The sequence below is a fragment of the Triticum aestivum genome, chromosome 4B, assembly GCF_018294505.1.
Source record: "Triticum aestivum cultivar Chinese Spring chromosome 4B, IWGSC CS RefSeq v2.1, whole genome shotgun sequence".
Classification (NCBI taxonomy): Eukaryota; Viridiplantae; Streptophyta; class Magnoliopsida; order Poales; family Poaceae; genus Triticum; species Triticum aestivum.
In genome coordinates this window covers 403,933,809-403,955,624 of record NC_057804.1, presented here as the reverse complement: position 1 = coordinate 403,955,624, position 21,816 = coordinate 403,933,809, and the positions used below count along the sequence as shown (strand labels likewise).

Here is a 21,816-nt window from a genome sequence, read left to right as displayed (position 1 = left end):
ATCGGAACTTATCCCATGCTCCAGTATATGGGTCAATAACATCTTCTACTTTTGATAGCGTTCTTTGACCTCTCAGCGTAATAATCTTCCTATCATTGCTTGGAGGGATCCATGGGTCATTCCATATACCCCCTCCATTTCTAAATATAAGTCTTTTTAGAGATTTCAATATAAACTACATGCAGATGTATATAGACATATTTTAGTGTTGATTCACTCATTTTTCTTCAAATGTAGTCCCTTATCGAAATCTCTAAAAAGACTTATATTTAGAAACAGTGGGAGTATTTATGTTTTGTTCAGTACTCACTCTCCAAATACATCCCCTTTCAAAAGTTTGGACTCCTACAAATGTACTCACCCATGTATTCGAAGTGGAGGCCTTCAAAATGTAACCATCTGAAAAATATCTTGCGCCAAGAACACGTGTACATAAATATTCTGGTTTCTGAATTAGTCATCAACAGTGCTTTGCCAACATAGCAAAATTAAAGCTCGAAGGTACCTAAAACCCATATCTTATATCCTCTTCAGAATGCACATATTTCACCACGCCACCCAATATACTTTTTTCTTCAAATAATCATCTCCCACAGTTCCACCAGAACGCTGAGTCCTCTAGTCATGTAAATTGTTTGTAATGTCGCGACACATATTCTAGCTACATCTTCTGAGTCCTCCGGTGACTCTATTTTTCATGAAACCCCGGATTGTATCCGGGAGGCACTCTCTCTTAATTATCCTTGATCAATAAAACATGATATTTCTCAAAAAATAAATAAAATAGACACTGAGATTTCACTAGTGATTGCCTTACCAATTCCCAAGGGCGCCTTAAGAATTCCCAAGGGCAGATTAAACACTGACATAGCATAAGATGGGTTTCCTTGTGCCACAACTTTTAACAAGATCTTCCTTCCTTCTAGGGATGGCATTTTCTCTTTCCGGCCTTTTAATTTCTGACAAACTCGATCAACAAGATATATGCAACTAAACTGAAGGAATCGCCTATTCTGAACCCCTCCACAAGAAAGAGCTGTCAGTAGTTGCCCGGCCTAATTTTCAGTTTTCACCAACACCATGAAAAATCAGTGCGTCTCTGCCTTCCAGAAGACTTACAACACTCTAATAAGTACATCCGGCATATACACGATAAGCAGCCAGTAAGAAACAATTCAGCAAGCACCTTAGTTCGTACAGAAGCTAGGTGATATAACAAAATACAGTGTGGTGTCCTAAGAATACAGTACACCGACGCCAAACGACAGCTCTGGAGTGGACGAGGGCACAAGGAGTTTTAGCCTAGCTCACATCCTGCTCTTCCGGACCGGGCCCAGCTCCTTGGCCTTAGCTCTCAGTTCATGCTTCTTGATCTTACCCGTCGCCGTCTTGGGCAGCGGCCCGAACACCACGGACTTGGGGACCCAGTAGCCGGGCAGGCGCTCGCGGCAGAACTTGATCACGTTAGCAGCCATTGCTGCTTCGTCGGAGCCGTCCACGCCGTCCTTGAGCGTGACAAAGGCGCATGGCGACTCCCCCCACTGCTCGTCGGCCCGCGCCACGACGGACGCCTCCAGCACCGCCGGGTGCAGGTACACCGCCTTCTCCACCTCCAGGCTGCTGATGTTCTCCCCGCCGGAAATGATGATGTCCTTGGCTCGGTCCTTCACCTCGATGTAGCCGTCGGGGTGTCGAACGCCCAGATCGCCGGAATGGAACCACCCGTTTTCGAATGCCTCGGCGTTGGCCTTGGGGTTCTTGAGGTAACCCTTCATGACGGCGTTGCCTCGCATGACAATCTCTCCCAGGGTGGAGCCGTCCGCTGGGACTGGCGCCATGGACTTTGGGTCGAAGACGTCGAGCCCCTCCAGGCCTACATAGCGAATGCCCTGGCGAGCTTGGAGGCGGGCACGCTCGTCATCTGGCAGGATGTCCCACTCTGGCTTCCATGCACACACCGTGGATGGCCCATATGTCTCCGAGAGGCCATACGTATGAGAGACACGGAAGCCGAGCTTCGACATTGCCGCAAGGACCGAGGGCGGCGGAGCAGCGCCAGCAGTCATGACATCCACAACGCGAGGCAGCGGGAGAATGGTGTCAGCTGGAGGGGCGTTGATGAGGGTGTTGAGCACAACTGGCGCCCCACAGAAGTGAGTCACTCCTTGGTTGGCTATCGCCGAGAAGATAGCCTTCGCTGTGACCTGTAAATAAATATGGGTCAACACAAGAGAACCATATATGCTTGTGAGATGAGATAGTTAAATTGCTCACTATACTGAACACAAGAATGAATGATTCAGAGAGTTGTCAACAACATTTAATCCCAAAGTTCAAAATCAATACAAGTGGTTCAAAGTGAACTCATCTAAGTGATTCTTTGTTTCAGCCACGGGGCTGTTGTCAAACTTGTTTTGCTTTCCCGTCTGTTTCTCATTTTCAATATTTCGTATGAACGTTGTGGCTCTGTGTATCCTACTGAGCAGCAAAAAGAAGAAGATCAGCCAAGCTAAATCCCTTAATTTCAAGCTTACACATTCTAGGCATCGACATCCTTGTATCAAAACAACAATCCAGTATGCCAAACTTGTTTTAGGTAGTTCATCACAAAGCAAGTTCTTGTTACTAGCATCTGGATCACAAATCGTAAGCTAAACGTGCAGTAAAACTAATCGTTATGGTGAAACGTCAAGTTGGCAATGAACTGGGTGCATAATCATATGGCATGAACAGCAATGGTCCAAATTCCAAGTTTTCAACCTATCAAATACAACCTCCTCCCGAATTAGTTGTCTCATATTTGTCTAGATACGGATGTATGTAGAGTTATAGACATGTTTTACTGTGAGTTCTAGACACGTTTTACTGTTAGATACATCCGTATCTAGACAAATCTAAGTCAACTAATTCCGGGTGGAGGGAGTATATGTTATCTTAATCATTTATTTATGTGGCAACTGCATCACATACAAAGGCATCAAGGAGCATTTGTTTAAGTGAACCTCCATCAGAAGCTGACAGTGGAAAAGAAAGATGATCTATAATTCTCCTCCAATTAAAAAAGAATCAAGAGATCAGGAAAGTAATCATCTTAAAATGCAGACCACGTATTGCACTGATTCTACTACTTGGGCTTGGTTCCGTGCGAGGCCATCCTTTTTACCTCCTTTTATATATCTTGGTGGGAGAGGATTTTTGGGACCTGGGTACAGCGGAATCCACTTCATAAAACTTGGTAGAAAATGTATTTCTATGTTTTGGAAAATTCCAAACAAACCATGCAGATAGGTATTTGTTAGAAGCTTACCCATGTAAGTTTTCGTAAAATAATATGGCCATTTGTAACCTAGATAAAGAAGAGAAAATGATAGTGCTACAATTTATGTTTCGAAACTTAAACTGCAGCAATCTCATTTTATCGTTTTCATACAGGTAGCTGATTGCCATATTATTTTGAGAAATTTTACATGGATAAGTTTCAACTTGATACCTATGTGCGTCATTTTTTCCAGAATTTTTCGAAAACATAGAAATATGTTGTTCTTTTGCTAAGTTTTGGAGAATGGGTACACCAGAACCCAGGATCGTTCTACTATTTTGCATATGTTGGTGTCATATTTTTTATGATTCAACTGCGTTGCTATTGCAGGTTTAGTGTTCAAAGTAAGGCTGATACAGTGAATCAAGCTAGTTATCATTTGTCTTTGAGTATTCATACTCAATGACTCGATGAATGATTACTTTCAGTAGAGTAGCATCATTTATTGTTAGAATTCATCATAGTATTTTACATTTATTGCATCAACCTATGAAATATACTTCTCAACCAGATCATTGTGGTCTCATACTTACTGTTCTATACATAAATAACTTCCATTCATATAGAAATAAATATTCGCTGAAGCATTATATTTCGTGAGTAGCTCATATGTGTACATTCGAAATAATGTTACTACTTAGTCTGTGCCAGGTTTATGTTACAGACATTTCACAGTAAGAAGGTCTCTAATGAAGCACGATTACAAGATAGTGAGGCATACCTGACGAAGACATATGCTTGTTCCACAGATAGCAGCAAGCGTCCATGTATAGCACCAGCCGTTGCAGTGGAACATCGGCAAAGTCCACAGGTAAACTGCGCCATCGTTCATTTTCCATACAAGAGCACCACTGAGTGACATTAGGTAAGCACCCCTGTGATGCAAAACCACACCCTTTGGGCTAGATGTCGTTCCAGAAGTATAACCTAAGGCAATGCTCTTCCATTCATCCTGCGGTGGTTTCCATGCAAATTCAGGGTCGCCAGTTTCCAAGAACTTCTCATACTCGATTGCCCCTGTTCTCAGAGCATCTTGGAGGGCTGAAGGATCACAGGTATGATCACCAATAACTATTACAATTGGCTTTTTGAAAGAACCTTTCTTTTGATCTGCTATAATCCTCAAAGAATCCTCTGCCAGGGAGAAAAATTCTTGGTCAACCATCACAACTTCAGCTGACGAGTGCTCCAACAGAAACGCAACAGTGGGAGCATTTAATCGAATGTTGACACAGTTGACCACTGCTCCAGCCATGGGGACTCCAAAATGAGCTTCATAAATTGCTGGGATATTTGGAGCTATTACAGCCACCTAACAGATATAAGAGAAGATAATCAATATAAACATAACAGAATATACTCTATGCATGCAGTAGTATTAGCTAGCACGAAATAGTCAATCAAACTACTATAGTAGCACTTGAAGAGATATTATTGTCTTCAAGGTGATTTCTGCAGTTAATCTTCTATATAACGCAAATCTATTGAACGTTCGAACTTAGAAAACACAAGTTTTGGTGTCGACAAGATGAATAGAGTGATGGGAGTAACAGGTTGTAAATCTTCTGCTCAAATTTTCTGTTGCCAATTGGGGTCTTTTCCCATCAAATACTTGGGTGTTTCACTGCACTATGATAAATTGCGTAGAGAAGATCTACAACCTATTATTGATATAGGGGAACGCATCCCTGCATACGTTATGGCAATTATTAAATTTCCAAAATGGGTGATAAATACAATCAACTCCCAGATGGCCCACTTCTTTTGGGAGAATATAGATGATAACCATAAATATCACCTTGCCAACTGGGGATTGGTGTCCAGAAGGAAAGATTTTGGTGAACTGGGTGTTCCAAATATTAGAGATTTTACTATGGCTCTTCTGGCCTCTTGCGGGAAAAAGATATTTTGATAGTGAGGGGACGGATTGGGGAATTCTGATTGATCATAAGTACAATACAGAAAACCCCAATGTATTGGTCTAGAAATGGGGTTGGATCTCCATTCTGGAAAGGCATTACCTGGGCTTTAAGTGCCTCTAACACTTTTTACAAATGGAATGTGGGGAATGGGAAAAGTGTTAGCTTCTGGCATAAGACATGGCTGGGGGATTGTTCCCTTAAAGTTAAATATTGGCCTCTGTTTGAAATTTGTAACCAACCTCTCTGCTCACTAGCCCAAGCGATGGTGCAAACTTGAAACTAACTGGTTGTACAGAAACATGGAAATGTTGAAATACATTGTCCACCCTTCTCCATCAGTTCGAACTTTTGGATGAACTCGCTGCTGTATGCCATTCATTCAATAGAAAAGACAACACCATGTGGATACAGCAATACATGAAACAATATCCTTTATAATTTCACTTTGAGAAGTATGCCACTCCATAACTGTATTCATGTGAACCATCAAATCTCAGCATGTGTTTGTTTAATTGAAATGCACAAGACATGTGTGTTGAAAGGAGAAGCTTTTAACATGCATTCCTATCATAGGAGAAGTTGAGGACTGAAGAAGTACAACATTCACCCACCCATCTATTAATACTCTATCAAATGATGGGGCCTCATATCTGTTACAAGAAATCCAAGGGCTGAAAGCTCATTTATGACCACAAATAGCTACGTATATAACCTGTTGAAGGTAGCATAAGGGAATAACGAGAATATATATATATTTCTGACTCTCCGAAAATAACGTTTTACCGCTCAAGGCAAGTTTGAATGATCAAATGGAAAGTTTCTATGTTATGTTTTTGCAATAAAAATTTGAAGGTAGCGTAAGTGAATCACGAGATGCTATCTATTCCTGACTCTCCGTAAATAACGTTTTACCGCTCAAGACAGGTTCGAACTTTGAATGGTCGAATGGAAAGTTTCTATGTTTTTTTCCTCCGAGTAGAATGCATATAGCCAGGTCCTTTCACTTGTGTGAACTTGAATCTAAACATTTCAGTCGATTATTTGTAAGTAGAGATGGTATGACACCTGAGCTAAATCCCAATTGAAATTTACCATGCGCTCAAAATTGAAATCAATGGGGAACTGTTATATGGAATTCAAACATTTGCTGAAAGTTTTACAAGATCTGGTCAATCTGATTAAGCAACTACAGGGTCAAACATTGGGTTCAATAGGGTTAAAGTGTCACAGGGTCATTGGTTGATAATCAAAACTGTTTCGGGTCTCTACTGACACACTCAGAAAAAAACATTTTACTGCTCAAGGCAAGTTTGAATGATCGAATGGGAAGTTTCTATATTTGTTTTTTCGAATAAAATGCGGTATAGCTAGGTCCTTACACTTGTGCGAAATTGGATCTACACATTTCAGTCCATTATTTGTATGCAGATATGGTACGGCACTCGAGCTAAATACCAACTGAATTTTATCATGTGCTCACGAGTGAAGTCAACGGGGGGCTGTTATATGTAATTCGAATATTTGGTGAAAATTCTGCAACATTTGATCGATCTTACTCCCTCTGTAAACTAATATAAGAGCGTTTAGATAACTAAAGTAGTGATCTAAACACTCTTATATTAGTTTACGGAGGGAGTACTAAGCAACCACATGGCCAAACTTTGGATTCAATAGGGTTAAAGTGTCACAGGATCATTGTTTGACAACCAAAATAACTTCGGGTCTCAACTGACACACTTATACAAGTTCGTAGGAGCTGATGTGTTGTAAAGTTGATAGGACACGAGCGTTCAAGTCTAGGGAGGTACGGCCTATGGCACAGTTCACTCAGAACACACCGGACCAGAGGCGCACGTGGAGGAAGGGGGAGAGGGGAGAAATGGAGGAGAAGAGAGATGGCATGACGTACCGTGCTCCCGTGGCCGACGGAGCGGCGCGCGAGGGCGGAGGCGAGGCGGCGGCAGCGGCGGTAGGTGTCGGCCCAGGTGTAGCGCACGGCGCCGTGCACGACGGATGCGCGGGCCGGGTGCGCCAGCGCGGCGCGCTCGAGGAACCAGAGCGGCGTGAGCGCCGTGTAGTTGGCCGCGTTCCGCGGCAGGTCGTCGATGTCCCTCTCCGCCGCCATTTCTCCCCAACGCCGCGGCCGGCTGCCCCCGCCCCCTTCTCTCTCTCTCTCTCTCTCTCTTTCTCACCTGAGTGGCTTGTGTTGCTCGCTCGTGTGACTTTGACTTGGCACTGAATCGCCGATCAAATGGGAGCGCTGCGCTCGGCTTGGCTTGCGTTTTATATATGCCATGCCGGTGGGGGTGGGGCGATCGTGCGGAGGGGGTGAGGAGCGGGTGGTGGGGATCCGCCGGCCCGGCTCGTGGCGCGGCAGCCGGCCCGGCCGGGGTGGGTGGGTGGCGTTCCGTTGTTAGTTTATCGGCGACGCCCGTCCGTCCGGTTCCGGTGTAATGTATGGTCCCGTTGCGAGCGGGGAGATCCTGCGACGTCGACTGGCGCCATGCGCCATCACGCAATTCGCCGCTCTGTACCGTAGCGGGGCAGTCTCCATGCGCCGCGCTTGTACAGTAGCGGGAAAGGTCTTGGATTGGACGTGCACCAAATGAAGCTCGCGTCTGTCGTTGCCGGGACCTGGCCATTGGTTTTCCCGGTCACACGATCCTTGCCTCGGTACCAAGGACGAGAAAAACTGAGGGCAACGATGCCGGAGGTTTTCCCGGTCGTTTCCAACGATGCCCGCGGCGAACGATTCGTGTCCAAACAAATCGAAGCTTCTGCAGCAACCTTTTTGCAGTCAGTGGCAGTGTCAAAAAAAAAAACTTAGGCTTCCACTCGATTGTCAAAAAAAAAAAAACTTAGGCTTCCGCTCTGTCAAGCCACGATGCTACAAGAAAATATTAATAGTCATAACACACGAGATTCAGATCGATACGGTTTCTAAGAAAACGATGCGCTTGGTGGGACGAAGTCAGGGCAAAAAGGTGATCTGCACGCTCAAGCGACCACAACAACCGCCTCCATTTGGTCATGCACATCACACAAGACTAGAAGAGGCTACACAGCGTAAGCACAGAAGCAAGAGTTCGTGTTCTGTCTCCCTCTTGTCTTCTACAGTATTTTCTTGAATGAAAATGAGTGCTTGAATTTCTTATACAGACAAGCCTTCACTTGGGAATTTCCCCAGAGCATAACTTATTCACGATGGCGCTAGCGTCCACGGTCCACTATACGTATATGTATCTCAACATCGGAGCTCACATCCTGCTCTTCTTCACAGGGCCAAGCTCCTTAGCCTTGGCCTTCAGCTCGTGCTTCTTGATCTTCCCCGTCGCCGTCTTGGGCAACGGCCCGAAGATGACAGACTTCGGTACCCAGAAGCCCGGCATCCTTTCCCGGCAGAACCTCATGATATCGTTCGCCAGCGCCACCTCGTCGGAACCACCGGCCCCTTCCTTGAGGGTAACGAAGACGCAGGGCGACTCCCCCCACCGCTCGTCGGCCCTGGCGACCACCGAGGCCTCCAGGACCGCCGGGTGCATGTACACCACCTTCTCCACCTCCAGGGTGCTGATGTTCTCCCCGCCGGAGATGATGATGTCCTTCATCCGGTCCTTGACTTCGATGTACCCGTCGGGGTGCTTCACGCCCAGGTCGCCGGAGTGGTACCAGCCATGCGCGAACGCCTCGGCGTTGGCCTTGGGGTTCTTCAGGTAGCCCTTCATCACGGCGTTGCCCCTCATCACGATCTCCCCGTAGGACTTGCCATCAGCCGGGACAGGGATCATTGTCTTCGGATCAACCACGTCCAGGCCTTCCAGCGCGGTGTACCTGATGCCCTGCCGGCAGTGCAGGCGGGAGCGCTCCTCCAGCGGCAGGTCGTCCCACTCGGGCTTCCACGCGCACACCGTCGACGGGCCATAGGTCTCAGACAGGCCGTAAGTGTGGGTGACACGGAAACCACGGATAGACAGCGCCGCAAGAAGCGATGGTGTCGGGGCGGCTCCGGCCACCATGACATTGACCACACGGGGGAGTGGCAGGAAGGTCTCGCTTGCAGGAGCGTTTATGAGGTTGTTCATGACGACGGGCGCAGCGCAGAAATGCGTCACTCCTTGTTTTGCAATACCAGTGTATATAGCCTTTGTGCTCACCTGCACAAGCACAATGGGTCTTGAGAATCAAATTCGACACATAGCATCAGATAAATGAATGTACCGAAAAAGGCTTACGCCCCGCTTTATAAATAAAGCAACCGCCACAGAGCATACATACCACATAGGTCCACACCAACACACACGAGTCTCAGGAAAAGTACAAAGGGTCTGCTGAGGGCACAGCTCAACAAGCCCAAAAAAGAAGAGAACAACAACAGCACATCGCACCCAACACAAGGTGGCTAATCGGGCTCCGGCGGTGGCGGCGGCGTCGGCGGAGAGAGGCGGACGGCCATCGATCGGAAGTCGGTGATGAAGGCGGAGATGGCGTCACGGTCCGTGGGGCGACTAAGCGGCCGCCAAAGCTGCAAGAAACCCGAGAATTTGTAGAAGGCGTCAGTAGGGCGACGAAGGGGAGCGCGCTGGATCACAAGTTTATTGCGAACGGTCCACAACGTCCAAGCAAGCACCCCAACTTCCAGCCACCTAATGTGGCGAGAGGATACGGGGGACAGTTGGAGTTCAACAAAAAGGTCCGGGAAGTTGGTGTGGCACCAACTCCCTCCGACCACCTCGCGAAAGCAGCTCCAGAGGAATTGTGCGGAGATGCAGGAGAAGAAGATGTGGTTTGAGTCCTCCAGGACACCACAGAGCGGGCAGATACCGGTGCCTGGGCCATTGCGCTTGCGGACCTCCACACCAGACGGAAGCCTACCACGGATCCATTGCCACATGAAGATGCGAATCTTCAGTGGCACCCGAACGGTCCAGACCATCGATAAGGGGAGGGGTGCGGAGGAAGGGGCGATGGCCGAATAGAGCGACTTGGTGGTGAACAAGCCCGACGGCTCGAGCCGCCACCGGGTACGGTCCGGCCTGTCATCCACCAGTGGCTCGTGCAATGCGACACAGTCAAGCAACTCACGCCAGGCGGCGGATTCCGCCGGCCCAAACGGTCGACGGAAGGCAAGGCGCCCCAGATCAAGAAGGGCCCTATTGACCGATATCATGGGGTCAACGGAAATAGAGAAAAGGACGGGGAAGCGGGCCGCGAAGGGGGAGTCACCAGCCCAACGATCATACCAGAAGAGAGTCGAGAGGCCAGAGCCCACGGAAATGGAGGTCCCAATGCGCAGCACCGGGAGAAGCTGAACAATGGACTGCCAGAACTGGGAGCCGCCCGATCTCTGGCAGAAGGCAAGGGGTTGACCCCGAAGGTATTTAGTCCTGATAATGTCCAACCAGAGGCCGCCATGGCCCTGGGCGATGCGCCAGAGCCAGCGGGAGAGGAGCGCGATGTTCATCCGCTTGGAGCACATGATGCCCAGGCCACCTTGCTCCCGGGGCTTGCAGATGTCAGGCCAGCTGACCATGTGGTACTTCTGCTTATCATGCTCACCAGCCCAGTAGAAGCGAGACTGGATCTTAGCGATCTCCTTATGTAGGGACTCATGGAGGCTATAGAAGCTCATAAGGAACAGCAGCAGGCTAGAGAGAGAAGAGTTGATAAGAATAGTTCGGGCCGCCTTGGAGAGCCATCTCCCCTGCCAAGGCTCACACCGGGACTGGAGCTTAGAGATAGCGGGCCTCAAGTCCGCTGCAGAAAGGCGTGAGTCGCTAATGGGGGTCCCTAAGTAGGAGGTGGGGAAAGAGCTCAGGCGGCAATTAAGCCGATTGGCGATGGCCAGAGACTCAGCGGGGGAGTATCCCATTACCATGACGTCGCTCTTATCAAAATTGTTTTATCTTGTTTCTTTTTTACTCTTGGAAGTGATATTCATGTTTTTTAAAATAAATGATATTCATGTTAGTAAACAAAGGTAAAGGTAAAGTTCTAGAAGTTCTGAGTGCCCCAATATAGAGAAAAAAGAAACAGTACAAATTTACTACTCCCACAATTTACTACTCCCTCCGATCCATACTAATTATCGTTGATTTAGTACAAAGTACAAAATACTTTGTACTCATATGGATCAGAGGGAGTAACTGAATTAATTTAACCTCAAGGTTTTAATTTCACAGGCAGCCAAGCAGGGTCGTATTCTCTGAAATATAGGAGTACTAGGTAGAACTCAAACACTCTAGGTCTGAATGGAGGTCATACAACACAGAATCTAGCCCGACTCACAGTCAGCTCTCTCGTGCTTGCTTTTTTGCCTCTCTAGATAGACTAGAAAGGGGACAAAACATGGAGCTCTTCAGGAAGGAATTAGGAAAGCAGGGGAGAGAAATTTACAGTGCTGCCGTGGCCGACAGATCGGCGCGCCAGTGCAGAGGCGAGGCGGCGGCACCGGCGGTAGGTCTCGGCCCAGGTGTACCGGACCGGGCCGTGCACGACGGACGCCCTGTCCGGCTGGGCCAGGGCGGCCCGCTCGAGGAACCAGAGCGGCGTCAGCGCCGTGTAGTTGGCGTCGTTCCGCGGGAGATCGTCGATGTCCCTCTCCTCCGCCGCCCCGGATCCGAACCCATGCCCCGGCCCCTCCGAGCCCATCCTCTCTTGTTCTGCTCTCCTTCTGTTAGGGAGACGAAGGCGACGAATCGGGAGTGTCGAAAGCGTGGGTCGAGAGTGTAGGTGCGAGTGACGGCACGAGACGCCCAGTGCCATTTATAGTTCGAAGAAGTGTCCAGGTGGCTGAGGTGGGTACGATCTGCGAACGGCTTGTACGCCGCGACGCCCGTCCGATCAAGGGCGGACGCTGGGGATCGGACGAGTGTGGTAGGCGAGAGACTTTAATTTGGATTTCGCCACCTTCATGGAATGGGCTAGACAGAATCACTGAAGACGCAGTGGCCACGGCCCACGGGCCGCATTTCCAAATATGACCTGTCACTCCGTCAGTCAGTAGCGTAGGTTGATGCGAGAATTCTCAAAAGAAAGAAAAACTTTCGAGGATGCGGATGAGATGGAAGGTATGGTCGCATCCTTTCAATATGGAGTAGGTGATCGACGTGGTTCCTTGTAAAGTTATGGGCGCTAACAGGCGCCGGCGCACCGGCCGAAACTTTCGGCCGGTCCCGCGTGGGCCACTGGATTTGTCTAACACGGAGCATGCGGAACCGCTCGATCACGCACGTATCGGACGGGCTCGATGTGGACCCGGTCATCGTCTTTCTCATCCGCCGCGCATTGTTGACTCTGGCCGCCGTCGCCGTCTGCCACACCCCGCGTTCCTCGTGGCTCGCTGCATCGGTGGCTCGCCGTGGCTGCCGCTCGCCGCTCGCCGCCGCTCGCCGTCTCCGCTACAGCAAAAAAGGTACCAGATGCATCAAAAACAAGCGGTGATGGCGGCCGCCAGGTCCAACAATGTCGGGGCCGCTGGTTCCAGCATCCGTCGCAGCACCATTGGTGCATAGAAAAACAGTCATGTGCATTAACGGCTCGCCGCTGCAGCTTTTTCGTCGCCGGTCTCTGGTTGAAGCTTTTGAAATATATGGTTGAAGCTTTTGTGTTAAGATTGTAGCTTTTTGCGTTTCCTGTCACCGGTTGAAGCATTCTATATCGCCGGTTGAAGCTTTTTTCTAGCCGGTTGAAGCTTTTTTCGTCGCCGGTTGCAACCTTTCTGATTTCCAGTCACCGGTCACCGCCGTGAAATGGTGGTACAATTACTGTCTATGGTAGTAGCAAACATTTTGTGTGGTTGCAGCAAAAAAAACATTGTCGTGGCTGTCAAAGGGTTGCATCTTCTTCATGAATGATGTAGCTTTTCTCTATCGTTCGGTTGAAGCTTTTTTCATCAAAGGTTATAGCATTTTATATAGATGGTTGTAGCTTTCCTCGATAGCACTGAATGCTTACAGCTTTCTGTATATATGGTTGAAGCATTTTAATCTTGGGTTGAAGCTTTCCTGTCAATGGTTGCAGCACTCGCCAGCCTCCCCAGCTATCGCACATCTCTGATTGAAGCAAAAAATACCATCGGTTCCAGCAAAAAATCTCTATGGTAGTAGCAAAACCAAAACACAGTTGTAGCAAAAAACGGTCATCCGCCATCTCGCCGTGACGTCGAGGTTCCAGCAAAATTTGCGCCGCGGGGTGCAGTCCTGCCATGGCTGGTTGCAGCTCCGGCGTGGCCGGGTCCGGCGAGGTAGGGAGAGCTCCGATGCACGCGGATCTGCACGGATCTGGTCGAGGGCGGCTAGATCTGCTGAACGGCGGCGCGCCTGAGAGGCTTGCGGGCGCGGGGCGATGCGTTGACCATGGCAGCGGGGAGAGAGAAAGAGAGAGATGCGCGAGAGGAAGAAGAGAAAAGGGAGGAGGACTAGTCGTCTCGGGTCCATCGCGCCACGTGGTTGCTCGTGAGTGGGTCGCATCGCGCGCGCGTGGACTGGACCGGCCAAAGCTTCGGCCGGTGCCTCGGCCCCAAACGTTTCCCTAAAGTTATTGCTATGATGAGCAACAAACTGACAGAGGAATACACCAAGGAAGGAATTTAAGTTGCCCTATTTCAAATGGCGCCAACCAAAGCTCTAGGCTCGGATAGTTACGATTACCCAGCCCACTTCTTTCAAAGGCATTGGGATTGTGCGGGGAGGAGACCGCTACACTCATATTACGTATTCTGATGGGAGAAAAGCATGTGGATGTTGAATATATGAGCAAATTACTTCGAGATTTAATCCAAACCAACAGTAAAAAATCATGACGACGAAAACAAAGATTAAACTAATCATGCGGACCAGCATAGTAGATGAACAGATCAAATCTAGGGCACAGACTAGAACTAAGAATTCTAGCACGATCTCGAACAAGGAGGACAAGATCACATACGGTGCAGTGGGAGCAGAACCGCCAGCGTTGATGTTGTCGCCCATGTCGTTGAGGAAGAGGTTGCCAAGGTCAGGGAAGAAGTCGTCGTCGGCAAGTCCTCGCTGCCAGCAGCCGCGCGAGTGCGCTTCCCAAAAACCTGATCACCCCTCTCCCGTAGAGGATCACATGAGGCGGGGTTTCAGAGGCCTGCCGCCCCTTCTTGCGGTGCACGCCGGAAGGAGGGATGGAGAAGACTTGCCTGGTGGCGCAATGATCTAGAACAGTGGTGCGAAACCATGCGATACGGTGGCGGCTAGGGTAGACGTTTGCCTGACTATATAGTGCGGGCCGGTTAAGTCGTGGGAGTAAACCCCATGTCCGAGTCGTCGCGATCCAAAAGAATCGGAAACGGTTCAGTAATTAACGCTTCCGTTAATTATTAATTAATGACTCATTAATTTTTCCCGGGCAGCAAAAATATAGACAACATGCATAGCTCTGCCCTCAGCTCGGCTCATTCATGCAACCCGCGGCGAGGCGAGGCGAGGCGTGGCGCGGCAAGGCGAGCGAGGAGGAGGAGCGCGCATGTAGGTCTCCTCTTCTCATGCTCTTTCAAGTGGTAGAAGAGCTCACCTTATAAAAAGGTGCAAGTCTCACTCAACTTCCGGGGTGGGATACTTTAGTCCCACTCACACCACTCACAAGCTATGCATGAATGGGCCAAGAGAATTTCAGAATTTTAGTTGGGCTTTGGGTCAAAGGCCTACTAGCAAATTCCAACAATCCCCCACAAAGTCTCATTGGCACATCTCATCACTTAGTTCCGAAACATTGTTTATATACTGATGCTTAGTGGAGACTGTAAAGTTGAACTTCCACTAAGAGGTTTATGCTAGACTAGATCACAACTTGAAGACTATGCCTTGAACTGCAAGTTTTCTGCGAGACTAGTTTCACACAAATTCTCGACCGATACTGGGCTGCCGCAAGGCTTCCTAAAAGTGCAACTATCCCTAGGTGATTTTGGTAATTCCTAACAACATATAGCTCATTGAGCTAATGCCATTTCAAGATAAATATTTCAGGAAAGCTCAATGATTGGCATGGCATGGATGAGAAAAATGGATCCCTCAAAATGCTAAGAACAAAAGGATTGGCTCAAGCTCAAAGCTCAAGACTCTACATTTTCTATTTTAGTGATCCAAGATCACATTGAGTCTATAGGAAAAGCCAATACTATCAAGGAGGGATGAGGTGTTACTTAATGGCTTACTTGCTCAAAATGCTTAGTGATATGCTCCAAAGCCCTCAACTACTTTATCATATCCACATATGACCTAAACCAAAAGTCCAACTCTGCCCCACCGATTCTTCCTATCCGGCGCCACCGAGTTCAAATGTCATATCCACTGCCACAAACCCTAGGCAAATCGGTCTCACCGATAGGGATCTCGGTCTCACCGAGATGGGATTGTAATCTCTCTGTTTCCCTTTGTAATGTTTCGGTCTAACCGAGATGAGCGATCGGTCCCACCGAGATTGCAATGCAAACTCTCTATTTCCCTTTCGTAATGTTTCGGTCTAACCGAGATGAGCGAATCGGTCCCACCGAGTTTGCCTGACCAACCCTCTGTGTGTCCATTACCAAAATCGGTCTCACCGAGTTTGTGTAATCGGTCTCATCGAGATTACGTTATGCCCTAAACCTAACCATATCGGTCTTACCGAGTTGCATGTCGGTCCCACTGAAAATCCTAACGGTCACATTATTTGCTAAATCGGTCCGACCGAGTTTCACGATTCGGTCCCACCGAGATTGGTAAGTTGTATGTAACGGTTAGATTTTGTGTGGAGGCTATATATACCCCTCCAACCACTCTTCATTCGTGGAGAGAGCCATCAGAACATGCCTACACTTCCAACATACATTTTCTGAGAGAGAACCACCTACACTTGTGTTGAGGCCAAGATATTCCATTCCTACCATATGAATCTTGATCTCTAGCCTTCCCCAAGTTGCTTTCCACTCAAATCCTCTTTCCACCAAATCCAAATCCTGTGAGAGAGAGTTGAGTGTTGGGGAGACTATCACTTGAAGAACAAGAGCAAGGAGTTCATCATCAACACACCATTTGTTACTTCTTGGAGAGTGGTGTCTCCTAGATTGGCTAGGTGTCACTTGGGAGCTTCCTACAAGATTGTGGAGTTGAACCAAGGAGTTTGTAAGGGCAAGGAGATCGCCTACTTCATGAAGATCTACCCTAGTGAGGCAAGTCCTTCGTGGGTGATGGCCATGGTGGGATAGACAAGGTTGCTTCTTCGTGGACCCTTCGTGGGTGGAGCCCTCCGTGGACTCACGCAGCCGTTACCCTTCGTGGGTTGAAGTCTCCATCAACGTGGATGTACAATAGCACCACCTATCGGAACCACGACAAAAACATTCGTGTCTCCTATTGCGTTTGCACTCTCCAAACCCTTCCCTTTACATTCTTGCAAGTTGCATGCTTTACTTTTCCGCTGCTCATATACTCTTTGCATGCTTGCTTGAATTGTGTTAAGATTGCTTGAATTGTGCTAAGTTGCTAAAAATTTCCAAGAACTAAAATTAGAAAAAGGCTAGATTTTTATTTGGTCAAGTAGTCTAATCACCCCCCTCTAGACATACTTTCGATCCTACAAGTGGTATCAGAGCTTTGGTCTCCATTTGCTTTGATTTCCATAGCTTTTGGTGGTCATAGCCTTGGTTTCACAATCTAGGAGAGTATGGCGTCTAGCGAGGGAAATTACCACCGTAGAGGTCCTTACTTTGATGGTACTAATTTTGCTAGTTGGAAGCATAAGATGAAAATGCATATTCTTGGGCATAACCCCACCGTTTGGAATATTGTGTGTATTGGCTTGGAAGGTGAATTCTTTGATGGGAGAGAACCGAACCGTGAAGCTACCGCGGAAGAGTTGAAGATGCTGCAATACAATGCTCAAGCTTGTGATATCCTCTTGATACGTCTCCAACGTATCTATAATTTTTGATTGTTCCATGCTATTATATTACCCCTTTTGGATGTTTATGGGCTTTATTTTACACACTTACATCATTTTTGGGACTAACCTACTAACCGGAGGCCCAACCCGTATTGCTGTTTTTTTGCCTATTTTAGTATTTCGAAGAAAAGGAATATCAAACGGAGTCCAAACGGGATGAAACCTTTGGGAGCGTGATTTTTGGAACGAACGTGATCCAGAAGACTTGGAGTGCAAGCCAAGAAGCAGCCGAGGCGGCCACGAGGGTGGAGGGCGCGCCCCCTATCTCGTGGGCCCCTCGAGCGGCCACCGACCTACTTCTTCCTCCTATATATACCCACGTACCCTGAAAACATTTAGGGAGCCAATAAAAAACAATTTCCACCGCCGTAACCTTCTGTATCCGCGAGATCCCATCTTGGAGCCTTCGCCGGCGCTCCGCCGGAGGGGGAATCGACCATGGAGGGCTTCTACATCAACACCATAGCCTCTCCGATGAGTTGTGAGTAGTTTACCATAGACCTTCGGGTCCATAGTTATTAGCTAGATGGCTTCTTCTCTCTTTTTGGATCTCAATACAATGTTCTCCCCCTCTCTTGTGGAGATCTATTCGATGTAAACTCTTTTTGCGGTGTGTTTGTCGAGATCCGATGAATTGTGGGTTTATGATCAAGTTTATCTATGAGAAATATTTGAATCTTCTCCGAATTTTTTTATGTATGATTGAGTTATCTTTGCAAGTCTCTTCGAATTATCAGTTTGGTTTGGCCTACTAGATTGATATTTCTTGCCATGGGAGAAGTGCTTAGCTTTGGGTTCAATCTTGCGGTGTCCTTACCCAGTGACAGAAAGGGTTGCAACGCACGTATTATTTTGTTGCCATCGAGGATAAAAAGATGGGGTTTATATCATATTGCATGAGTTTATCCCTCTACATCATGTCATCTTTCTTAATGCGTTACTCTGTTCTTATGAACTTAATACTCTAGATGCATGCTAGATAGCGGTCGATGTGTCGAGTAATAGTAGTAGATGCAGGCAGGAGTCGGTCTACTTGTCGCGGACGTGATGCCTATATACATGATCATGCCTAGATAATCTCATAATTATTTGCTTTTCTATCAATTGCTCGACAGTAATTTGTTCACCCACCGTAATACTTATGCTATCTTGAGAGAAGCCACTAGTGAAACCTATGGCCCCCGGGTCTATCTTTTATCATATAAGCTTTCAATCTATTTTTGTTTGCATCTTTACTTTTTGCATCTATATTATAAAATACCAAAAATATATTTATCTTATCATACTATCTCTTTCAGATCTCACTTTCGCAAGTGGCCGTGAAGGGATTGACAACCCCTTTATTGCGTTGGTTGCGAGTTCTTTGTTTGTTTGTGTAGGTGCGTGGAACTTTTGAGGAACCTCCTACTGGATTGATACCTTGGTTCTCAAAAACTGAGGGAAATACTTCCGCTACTATTGCTACATCACCCTTTCCTCTTCAAGGAAAACCAACGCAAGCTCAAGACGTAGCAAGAAGGATTTCTGGCGCTGTTGCCGGGGAGGTCTTCGCTCAAGTCAAGACATACCAAGTACCCATCACAAACTCATCTCCCTTGCATTTACATTATTTGCCATTTGCCTCTCGTTTTCCTCTCACCCACTTCACCCTTGCCATTTTCTTCGCCCTTCTTCCGTTCAGTCTTGTGTTACCATGTGCCTTCTTTTTGCTTGCATCTTTGCCTGCTAAGAGTTTATGGATCCTCATCCGCTTGCTAATCTTTTTAAGAGATCCAATTATGATGAACCAATTGCTAGTGAGTTTTGTGCACTAGATTTTCTTTATGAAGCTTTGCTTGAAATTCGTGAATCTAAAAATTATGATGAAGAAATTTATGAAGAGATTCACGATAACTCTTTGAATAAAAAGCTCGATTGCAATGATGTAACTATAAATTCTCTTGATGTAAATTGTGCTAATAATATGCAAAACCCTAAGCTTGGGGATGCTAGTTTTGCTATGTCTACTACTGGTTGCAATGATCATGATTGGGGTGATTCTTCTTTTGATCTTGAAAATTTATTTAACCCCCACGATGAATATGAGATTGATAATAGTGTTTGCAATATTATTGAAAGTGGGTTTGGAAGAGTGCCAACTTTAGATCCCACATATTTGAATTTTGATCAATCTTATGAAATTTTAGATAAAAGTGGGCTTGGAGAGGTCATGACTTTAGTTAATGTTAATCCCACTATTTTGGAAGAGTGTCAACTTCGCATGCATGTGGATCATGTTGAAAATATTTTATGTGATAGATATTTTGTTGAATTTGCTTATAATCCTACATGTAATTATTATGTGAGAGGAAAATATGGTTGTAGAAATTTTCATGTCACTAAATTACCTCTCTTCATGTTGAGATTGCTATCATCTCTTTGTTCTTCCTTGCATATACTAGTTTTTGCTTGCCTTGATAATTTGTTTGCTTACAAGATGCCTATGCATAGGAAGTATGTTAGACTTAAGTGTGTTTGTCACATGTTTTATGATGCTCTCTTTGTGCTTAAATTCTTGTCTTTCATGTGAGCATCACTGAAATCTCAATGCCTAGCTAAAAAGGCTTTAAAGAAAAGCGCTTGTTGGGAGACAACCCAATATTTTTCATTACTGTTATTTAATAAATTTTGCATCTACGTTTTGTTTAGATGAGTTTTTTTTGTTTTAATTAGTGTTTGTGCCAAGTAGAACCTATAGGATAACCTACGGTGATAGTTACTTTGATTCTGCTGAAAAACAGAAACTTTGCGCACACGAAATTAGTTTTGTTAAATCACAGAAACTTGATTTCGCGTTGATTCTTTTTGCTGTAGATCAATAGACAAATTTTCCAGGACTTCCTATTTTGGTAGCATTTTTAGAGTTCCAGAAGTTTTCGTTAGTTACAGATTGCTACAGACTGTTCTGTTTTTGACAGATTCTATTTTCCGTGTGTTGTTTGCTTATTTTGATGCATCTATGGCTAGTACTAAGTGGTATGAACCATAGATAACTTGAAATATAGTAGGTTTAACACCAAAATAAATAAAGAATGAGTTCATTACATTACCTTATGTGGTGGTTTTGTTTTCTTTCACTAACGGAGCTTGCGAGATTTCCTGTTGAGTTTTGTGTTGTGAAGTTTTCAAGTTTTGGGTAAAGATTTGATGGACTATGGAATAAGGAGTGGCAAAAGCCTAAGCTTGGTGATGCCCATGGCACCCCAAGATATTCAAGAGTAGCCAAAAGCCTAAGCTTGGGGATGCCCCGGGAAGGCATCCCCTCTTTCGTCTTCGTTCATTGGTAACTTTATTTGGAGCTATATTTTTATTCGCAACATGATATGTGTTTTGCTTGGAGCATCGTGTATTATATTAGTCTTTGCTTTTTAGTTTACCACAATCATCCTTGTTGTACACACCTTTTGGGAGAAGCCTACTTGATTGAATTTGTTAGAATATGCTATGTGCTTCACTTATATCTTTTGAGCTTGATAGTTTTTGCTCTAGTGATTCACTTATATCTTTTAGAGCACGGCGGTGGATTAATTTTGTAGAAATTGCTAGTCTCTCATGCTTCACTTATATTATTTTGAGAGTCTTTTAGAACAGCGTGGTATTTTCTATGGTTATAAAATTGGTCCTAGAATGGCAGGCATCCAAGTTGGGTATAATAAAAACTATCATAGGAAGTGAACTGGATGCTATGATCAATTTGATACTTGATAATTGTTTTGAGATATGGAGGTAGTGATATTAAAGTCATGCTAGTTGGGTGATTATGAATTTAAAGAATGCTTGTGTTGAAGTTATCAAGTCCCGAAGCATGCACGTATGGTTAAAGTTGTGTAACAAATTTGAAACATGAAGTGTACCTGGCTTGTGCATCCTTATGAGTGGCGGTCGGGGACGAGCAATGGTATTTTTCTACCAATCTATCCCTCTAGGAGCATGCGCGTAGTGCTTGGTTTTTGATGACTTCTAAATTTTTGCAATAAGTATATGAGTTCTTTTGACTAATGTTGAGTCCATGGATTATACGCACTTTTACCTTTCCACCATTGCTAGCCTCTTCGGTACCGTGCATTGCCCTTTCTCACCTTGAGAGTTGGTGCAAACTTCGCCGGTGCATCCAAACCCCGTGATATGATATGCTCTATCACACATAAACCTCCTTATATCTTCCTCAAAACAGCCACCATACCTACCTATTATGGCATTTCCATAGCCATTCTGAGATATATTGCCATGCAACTTTTCACCGTTCCGTTCATCATCATGACATACATTACTTTTGTCATATTGCCATTGCATGATCATGTAGTTGACATCGTATTTGTGGCTAAGCCACCATGCATAATTTTTCATACATGTCATTCTTGATTCATTGCACCATCCCGGTACACCGTCGGAGGCATTCATATAGAGTCATACCTTGTTCTAGTTTTGAGTTGTAATTCATGTGTTGTAAATCAATAAAAGTGTGATGATCATCATTAGTAGAGCATTGTCCCCAAAAAAAGGCCAAAAAAAGAGAAAACAAAAAGGGGCAATGTTACTATCTCTTTTTCCACACTTGTGCTTCAAAGTAGCACCATGTCCTTAATATAG

At 46.0% G+C, this 21,816-nt stretch overlaps 2 protein-coding genes across 2 annotated transcripts; both read right to left on the bottom strand.

The window, feature by feature from the left end:
• Positions 1–1,037: 1,037 nt before the first annotated feature.
• LOC123092374 (acetate--CoA ligase CCL3) lies at positions 1,038–7,518 on the bottom strand. The gene is made up of 3 exons (XM_044514142.1): positions 7,151–7,518; positions 4,041–4,631; positions 1,038–2,204 (listed from the first exon to the last, which is right to left on the bottom strand). The coding sequence occupies exons 1-3, from the start codon at positions 7,364–7,366 to the stop codon at positions 1,308–1,310; spliced, it is 1,704 nt and encodes a 567-aa protein (XP_044370077.1). The 5' UTR covers positions 7,367–7,518; the 3' UTR covers positions 1,038–1,307.
• Positions 7,519–8,308: 790 nt separating this feature from the next.
• Positions 8,309–11,988, bottom strand: LOC123092373 (acetate--CoA ligase CCL3). The gene is made up of 2 exons (XM_044514141.1): positions 11,635–11,988; positions 8,309–9,395 (listed from the first exon to the last, which is right to left on the bottom strand). Exons 1-2 carry the CDS (start codon positions 11,887–11,889, stop codon positions 8,499–8,501), a joined length of 1,152 nt encoding a protein of 383 aa, XP_044370076.1. The 5' UTR covers positions 11,890–11,988; the 3' UTR covers positions 8,309–8,498.
• Between the last annotated feature and the right edge of the window lie 9,828 nt (positions 11,989–21,816).

Excerpts from the sequence above, each read along its gene's own strand:
- LOC123092373 (XM_044514141.1), bottom strand. The coding sequence starts at position 11,889 with ATGGGCTCGGAGGGGCCGGGGCATGGGTTCGGATCCGGGGCGGCGGAG. Across the intron at positions 9,396-11,634 it reads CTGTCGGCCACGGCAGCACT|GTGAGCACAAAGGCTATATA; the intron begins GTAAATTTCTCT and ends GTGCTTGTGCAG.
- LOC123092374 (XM_044514142.1), bottom strand. The coding sequence starts at position 7,366 with ATGGCGGCGGAGAGGGACATCGACGACCTGCCGCGGAACGCGGCCAAC. Across the intron at positions 4,632-7,150 it reads CCGTCGGCCACGGGAGCACG|GTGGCTGTAATAGCTCCAAA; the intron begins GTACGTCATGCC and ends TATATCTGTTAG. Across the intron at positions 2,205-4,040 it reads CAAGCATATGTCTTCGTCAG|GTCACAGCGAAGGCTATCTT; the intron begins GTATGCCTCACT and ends ATTTATTTACAG.